Raw genomic sequence first — 7382 nt, 5'->3', positions numbered from 1 at the left:
GCTCGGAGCGCTTTCTCTCCCTCTCCCCGACTCCGGGGCCCCGGGTCCACAGCGAACACCCCGCTCCCCGCATCTTCCCGACGCGATGCGCCTGCCCAGGTTCACTTTCTGAGACTCCTGTCTCCCTGCGGAGCCTCCAGCCGTTCGGGAAAAATGTTTATTTGTGTAACAAAGCGCCCGTCCGGGGGGGGGGGGGGGCGCGGGCGGGGGGCGCGGGGCCCCCCCGGTCACTTCTTCTTCTTCTTGGCCGTCTTGAACTTCTCCTCGATCACGCGCTGGGACTGCTTCTTGATCTCGGCCCGCGAGGGCACGTAGCTGTGGTCCACGTCGGCGAAGTGGAAGGTTTCTGGGGGGAGAGGCGGGAGTCGGGTCAGCCCTGGGCTGGCCGCCGCCTTCATTCATCGCCGGGCGGGCGTGGACCGCACGACTCCGTCCCGGATGCTCTGGCCTTTGGGCCCTTACAGACCCGGGAGAGACCGCGCCCCAGGGCGCCTGGGTGTGTCCTCCTGCACACTGACCATTGCACAGCCCTCCCTCCCCCATCAAAGTCTCACCCCAACATCCCCGGCACAGCTCAGCCCAGGGCCAGCGCCATGGCTCAGCCCCAGTCCCCTGCCCACCGGAGTCACTCAGAGGAGCTGACCTTCAGCTGCTGACCCCGCCTTTCCCCAGAAACCGATAAGGGCTCTGCCCGGGGCTCCCCCTTGCTCCTTTCTACCTGCTGATGGGCACTGGCGCTCCCGTGTCAGGACATGGCTAGCCTCTCCACATCTCCTCACCAAGTCCCGGGCACACCCTCCATCCCTGTCCCTCCTGGGCAGATGGAGCGAGCAGCACACCCGACCTCTGCCCCTGCACAGCTCAGCCCGGCTGTCCGCCCCACATCCTGTCCCCCCAGCCCCGCCCCAGCCTGTACCTATCATATCGTCCTCCAGCTCCTCAAAGGTGATCCTGATGTTCTGCTTCTCCTTCAGAGTCGAGGATTCCAGGGCGTCCCTCACCTTCATGTTTTTCTGCAGGGCACGGGGGACGGTCAGCTCTGAGGGGACACGGTATGCGGAGACTTCTCCGCCCCCGCCCCTGCGTTACCTCCTCAGTGGTGGACAGTGCCTGCAGTTTGTCAACCAGGTACAGGAGCTTCTTCTCACAGTACGCCAGCTTGCTGTGCAAGTCCAGGTCGTCCAGGCTGTCGGGGGTGGCCACCTTCTGCAGACCACAAGGACGGGCTCAGACCCGCTCCGGTCTCCCCAAGCTCACTGTGCAGGCGGCTCCTCCCCACGCGGGCCGGTACCTGGGCCGCGGGCAGGGCGATGCTGACCAGCCGGAGGTACAGGTTGTCGATGCCCATCTGAAGGGTGAGCAGCAGCTTTTGGCTCTTGGTCATGTTCGTGTGGGCCAGCTGCAGCCTCTCTTGCTCCTCCTTCAGCAGGTCCATCATGTTATGCTGGACCGACTCAAAGCTGTCGAGTACGATGGGGGGGAAGGTGGCACAGACCTGAGGGCGGAGTTGGGTGCTGTGCTAGATTCAGGGGTTCAAGAGCTGCGATGTGGGCGTGTGGGGTCCCCGGCTCAGCTGCAGAGCACGAACGAGCAGGCTGGCTGGCAGTGGACACCCTGGGCTCAGGGCCTGGCCCGGGCCCAGCCTGGGGGGCGGGCAGCTGGACAGAGGGAGGGCAGGGCCCCCGGGTACCTGTCGGAGCTGGACGTCTGGTGGAACTTCAGCAGCGCCTCCTCCATCTCCAGCTTCCTCATCAAGGCCCCCAGCTGAGTCCGCCTCTCCTCACACTCCAGCATCTGCAGCTGCAGGTTGTCCTCCGTGTTCCTCTGAGCCAGGAACTGGCCTGTGATGTCCTGGCCGTGCCAGGAGGGAGAAGCAGGTGTGGGCCAGCCGGGCGGGGCCCACAGAACTGCCCCTCCCCGTGGTCAGGAATGATGTCCATGGCGACCGGGCCCTGAGGGCTTGTGGGGGGGCCATCCGTCCGTCGGGTGAAGTGCTTTGTGGGTGTCATTGCACGTCACCCCCACAACAAGCAGAGGACAGGCCGGAGACCGCCACTGAGAGACTGCAGGGCACTTGTGCGAGGGTGGACAAGCTTAGGTCAGGGCCCAGGACGGGAGCTCGAGGCTTACTAAGAATAGACCCAGATCGGATTAAAATAAGGGGGGACAGGTGGAGAGGCAGCCGCTCATTATAATGCCGTCAGCTTGGGAAGGGGATGGGGTTGGAGGTGGAGGCCACACCCTAGCCGAGGCCTTTGGTCCTCAGATTGTGTTGTTCTCATCCCCTGGAACATGCTGGGATGGGCCAGCTGTGTCCCGGGAGGGGCCTCTCCTCTGAACTGTCGAGGCCACAGCATTGTGTATTCATTCATCCCAAAAGGTGCCCGCAGAGCCCGGCCCAGTCAGCGTGGAGCCCCCCTCCCTTCCCTAACACCCCAGGAGTGCCGGGAGCAGTACCCAGAGGTGGGAGCACCGCACAGCGGTCTTGATTTTCTCCACCAAAGCGGTCAGATTCGTCTGGTATTCGACCTCGGCCTGGGAGGCCTCTTTTTTCCTCACTGAGCAGAGCAGAGGGAAGGATGGCCAGCGTGCAGGGGTGGACTGGGAGCAGAGGCCTCTGTGCCTGCCCTGTCATCAGGGCAGGCCCCCCCAAGAGCTGGGTCCCTGTCATAGGTGCTTGCACCTTACCCTGCTTCCAGGCAAACCAGCCCTTCAAGGGCGCCTCTGGGCATTGCCTCCAGAGGGGGGCCACGTAGCCTGGCTCGGTGGGGCTTAGTGGGGTCCTCAGAGGCAGCTCAGAGGACCTGAGCTGTCTCTTCTGAGGAGTCAGTGGGTGACCGGGCCCTGGGGTGCCTGTGGGGTTTGCAGCTAAGAAGCCAAAGGTTCAGTAATTGGCCATGAGCCCAAAGCAGGTGGCCTTGAAGCTGGTGGCCACAGGCGCCCAGCTCTGCAGGTATGGGGGGGGGGGGGCAGGGGCACGCCCCCTCCCTCCCTCGGGGCCTCACGGTGACCTGTCTGGGTGGCTCCAGCCAGTGCTGGCCTCTCAGGTCCTGGTTGGGGCAGGCAGGGAGCAGGGCCCTCACCTTTCAGGCTCTCGGCACTCATCATATTGGTGGGGAAGTCCAAGTCCCTCCGGCCCTGATGGACGGGGTGGGGGTGAGGTGAGCAGCACCCTCCACAGAGGAGCCCCCCGCCCCCCGCCCAGGCTGCACCGGCCGTGGGCGCTCACCCGGCGGTACTTCTCGCTGGTCTCCTTGGTGTGGATCTTGTCGATCATCTTCTTCTGCTGGTTCAGCCTGTTCTCCCGGGCCCGGCGCTCCTCGATGAAGGCCGCCTCCTTCTGCCTCAAGTTCATCTAGGGACACAGGCAGGCGGTGGGAGTCCGTCCCAGTGAGGCCTCCCCCGTGCTAACTCCAGTGGTCACTCCCCCCGAGTTCCTAGGTTTGAGAACAGCCATCAAGGCTGTGGGCCAGGCCTTCTTCCTGCAACATGGTACCCAGCGCTTCTACCATTCTGCTTCCCTCCCTTCACTGCGCTCCACCACCCCGAGTCCCCCACCCCCCGAGTTCCCCCCTCCGGCTGCCTCCGCAGGAGTCAGCTGGCCACAGGCACGGCAGGGGCCCTCCGCAGCCTTCTGCCCAGCCCACCTCGGAACCCACTGAAGTGTCTAAAAACCAACTCTTCATCTTCCCCCAAACCTGGCCTCTTCCTGTCCTGCTCCCCTGGCTGTGCATTCTGGGGGCTGCTCCCTTTCACGTCTAACTCAGTGCCCCCTCTTCGGGTGACCTCTCAAAGGCTTCTCAGCCCTCTGGGTTCGGCCCCCCATCCCACTCTGCCATGGGTCTGGCCCCAGTGACCAGCCTCTGGGCCCCTCTGGTCTCTGCAGCCAGAACACACCCGTTTGGAAACACAAATGGGGTCCCGTCTGTCTGGCCTGTTTCCTCCCAGGGCTCTAGGTTAGGGGGATGGGCTCCACGGTGGGGGGGGGGGGCCCGACACCTGAGCCCCAGCCACCCACAGCTGCCACTGCTCTCCGCCCGCTCCTCTGCAGCTTCGCTCCAGCTCCTGGTGCGTCCTGCGGGCCCCCAGCAGCCAGCAGCCCCCGCACCCAGGTCTCTGCTGTGCTGGCCAGAGCCTGCGTGACACGGACGACTGCATGAGTGGCCACCTCACGTGCCCCTTCCCGAGGACGGCTCTGAGGGGGCCTTGGCACAGACTAGGCGGGTTGGTGGCCCTGCCCAGCCCAAGCCAGGTCTCTCTCTCCTCTGTCTACCCCACGGCTTCCTGAGGAGGGGCTCCCTCTGTCCAGGGCCACAGTGTGAGCAGAGCGGCTGGGGGGGGGGGGGTCGGGTCTGGACTTTGGCGGTCGCAGGTGGTGAGGCACGGAGGTGTCCTGAGGAGGCCTGGGCCAGACGGGTCGGCACAGAGCCCTGCAGGGCCCCAGCCAGGGGCCAGCGCTCACCTTGACCTCATCCGTAATCATCATGGCGTCTTGGGACATGACTGTCATGTCCGACAGCTCTGAGCAGTAGTCAGCCACCAGGTTCTGCAGCTTGTCCAGCTGGGTGGGGTATCCTGACAGCTCCTGAGGGCAGGGCAGGTGGGCACAGACCGGACGGTCCAGGGGCTGCAGGCCCACTGCACGCCGCCCCTGTCCATGGCACCTCCCCTGGCCTCCCCATTCCCTGTGGCCCCACAGGGTGGCAGGTGCCCGCCCCCCACACCTACACCGCAGACTGAGCGCCCGAGGACTGGGCCGGAGGGGCTCGCTCGACATGGGTTCGGGGTCAGAGACTCAGGGCTCGGGGTGCAGGCTGCCCTGCCCAGCTCCTCCGGTTCCCGTCCCAACGGAGACCCCAGCCCTGCCGCCAGCGGGGCTCCCTGGGGCGGGGCTCACTTTCTTCAGGTAGTCCAGCAGGCCCAAGTACAGCAGGTGGATGTTCTGGCTCGTGGTGATCTTGATTGTTGTCTTTTCGATGTTGTTCTCCAACTGGCGGATGACCTGGCGAAGAGACAGCGAGAGCCAGAGGCCAGCCCTGGGGGGCGTGTCTCACTCATCGAGCCCCGCCTTCTCCGCAGAGCCCCGCCCCGCCTCCTCGCCAGAGCCGCGCCCCCACCTCAGCCCCGCCCCGCCTGCAGCCCCGCCCCCACCTCAGCCCCGCCCCGCCCCCTCGCCAGAGCCCCGCCCCCACCTGCAGCAGGCGCAGCTCCTCCTTGGTGGCCACCGGCTGGTGCTGCAGGCCCTCCAGCTGCAGCTGCAGGCTCTCCAGCTCCTGCCCGCGCCGCCGCACCAGGTGGATCAGCACGTTGTGCGCGTTCACGCGGTCGAAGACGTACTTGCGCAGCTTCTCCCGCGCCACCTGGTCGGGGAGGGCGCGGTGTGCCGGGGGCGGGCGGGGAGGGACCCTGGGGCGGGAAACTGCCCCACCGGCTCCACAGCGTCACTTAGCGAGGCGGGGGCGGGGGTCCCTGCGGCAGCCTCACCTCCATGGAGCAGCGGCAGTGCGCCAGCCTCATGGGCACGTCGTCCCCGCAGGCCCGGGAGATGGACCGCTTGTCGTGCTGTGGGGCGGCGGCGGCGGCTGAGTTGGGGTGCACCTCTGCGTCCCCCCGCCGCCGGCCCCTCCAGGCCTCTTCTGCCCGCGCCAGCCCCGCAGCCAGACCCCAGGAGGCAGGGCGCTACAGGGCCCCGTCTGGGCCTCCCAGCTCAGGTGTGATGGGGTGCGGGGCGGAGGGCCCAGGTCCCCCCGACCAGGCCAGAGGGGCCCCGGCTGCAGGTGTCGCCCCGGAGCCCGTGTCCCCGCCAGCCCCTCCCGATGCCCCAGCTCCAGAGGTCAGAGCTGGGACGGGGCAGGGCGCCCCCGTCCACCGGTGGGTCTGTCTCGGCACCGCTCCCCGCCCCCCCCCCCCCCCCCCACGGCAGCAGGGCGGGCGCGCTGTTCACATTCTTAGCCAAAGCCCACTCTTGGGCCCCGCGGCGGATGTTGCTGCGCAGGAGAGCCACCGTGGCCTTGTTCTTGACCGTCTTCTCCTTCATGGCCTGGATCTGCAGCGCCCGGCATTGCTCTGCGGGCGGCAGAGGGAGGGGGGCCAGGTGTGGGCCACGGGCTCCGCCCGGATCCGGGGCTGGGCAGGCTCGCAGCGGGGGCCCTGCCTCCAGTCGCGGCTCCGTTGGGGCCGAGGGCCTCGCCGCTCAGCTGTGCTTAGCAGTGGGGAGTCTCGTGACCCCTCCCAGGCCTGCTGGCCCGGAAGCAGCTGGGTCCCTCCTTGTCCCCTCTAGCTTTGGGGTTCACGATGCTCCAATCTCTGTGGAGCCCCCCAGCTTCTCCTCTCCCCACCTGGGCGCCCTGCATGACAAGCCTCTGAGGCCTCCTCCCAGCTGTTGGGAGGTGGGTGGTGGGCTGACCACTAGGCCATTTGCCTGGACTATCCCTGTGTTAAAACTGAAGTCCTGCCCGGCCGGCGTGGCTCAGTGACTGAGCATCGACCTATGAACCAGGAGGTCACGGTTTGATTTCTAGTCGCGGCACATGCCCGAGTTTCGGGCTGGACCCCCAGTTCGGGTCGTGAAGAAGGCAGCTAATCAATGATTCTCTCTCATCACTGATATTTGTAGCTCTCTCTTCCTCCTTGAAATCAATAAAAATATATTTAAAAAAACAAAACACTGTCCTGGCCAGTTTGGCTCAGTGGATAGAGCGTCGGCCTGAGGACCGAAGGGTCCTGGGCTCAATTCCAGTCAAGGACGCGTACCTTGGTTGCAGGCTCCTCCCTGGCCCGGCCCTGGTCAGGGCGCGTGCAGGAGGCAACCAATCGATGTGTTCCTCTCACATTGATATTTCTGTCTGTCTGTCTGTCTGTCTTTCCCTCTCTCTCCCATTGTCTCTAAAAATCAATGGAAAAATACCATGGGGTGCGGACTGAAAACAAAACCAAGCCCTGAGCTCCTGCACGCAGGCCCCTGACTGGTGTGGGTGTGAGGGGCTCACCCTGGAGCTGGGTGATGGTCTTCAGCTCCTGGATCTGCTCCTCCACGTCCCCCCCGTCGCTCCACATCTTCATCGCGGCCGCAGGCCCCCGCATCCACCCTCCCTGTGCTGGGCCTGCTCAGCAGGACAACAGTTCAAATTGTCCCCGGAACCTCGGCCCATTGTGATGGGGGCCAAGGTTCTGAAAGCCCCAGGCCCAGCACCACCCTCTGCCGCCAGCCGGCCTGAGGGTGAGCCTCCTGGCTGCTCTCTGTTTGGGAGCGTGGCCGGGGCCAGGCACCTTCTCCCACAGGTGGGTGACTTGGTGGTGGTTTGGCAGGACCCCCCTCCCGTCCCCTTCACTGTCTTCCCAACCCTGACCACTCACCCCCCAAGTTCACACTCCACACCCCG

At 65.7% G+C, this 7382-nt stretch overlaps 1 protein-coding gene across 1 annotated transcript; it reads right to left on the bottom strand.

The window, feature by feature from the left end:
- Window positions 1-133: 133 nt before the first annotated feature.
- CCDC183 (coiled-coil domain containing 183) lies at window positions 134-6101 on the bottom strand. Its single transcript, XM_070430227.1, has 13 exons — window positions 5945-6101; window positions 5485-5562; window positions 5193-5360; window positions 4898-5002; window positions 4463-4585; window positions 3230-3355; window positions 3084-3138; window positions 2458-2558; window positions 1691-1851; window positions 1292-1460; window positions 1090-1206; window positions 917-1013; window positions 134-346 (listed from the first exon to the last, which is right to left on the bottom strand). Exons 1-13 carry the CDS (start codon window positions 6035-6037, stop codon window positions 228-230), a joined length of 1512 nt encoding a protein of 503 aa, XP_070286328.1. The 5' UTR covers window positions 6038-6101; the 3' UTR covers window positions 134-227.
- Window positions 6102-7382: the final 1281 nt, after the last annotated feature.

This window comes from Myotis yumanensis, unplaced genomic scaffold, assembly GCF_028538775.1.
Source record: "Myotis yumanensis isolate MYYU_CA2020_CCGP unplaced genomic scaffold, mMyoYum1.0.hap1 SCAF_12, whole genome shotgun sequence".
NCBI classification, from domain to species: Eukaryota; Metazoa; Chordata; class Mammalia; order Chiroptera; family Vespertilionidae; genus Myotis; species Myotis yumanensis.
The sequence above is the reverse complement of the archived record's forward strand: the minus strand, read 5'-3'. Positions and strand labels throughout refer to the sequence as shown.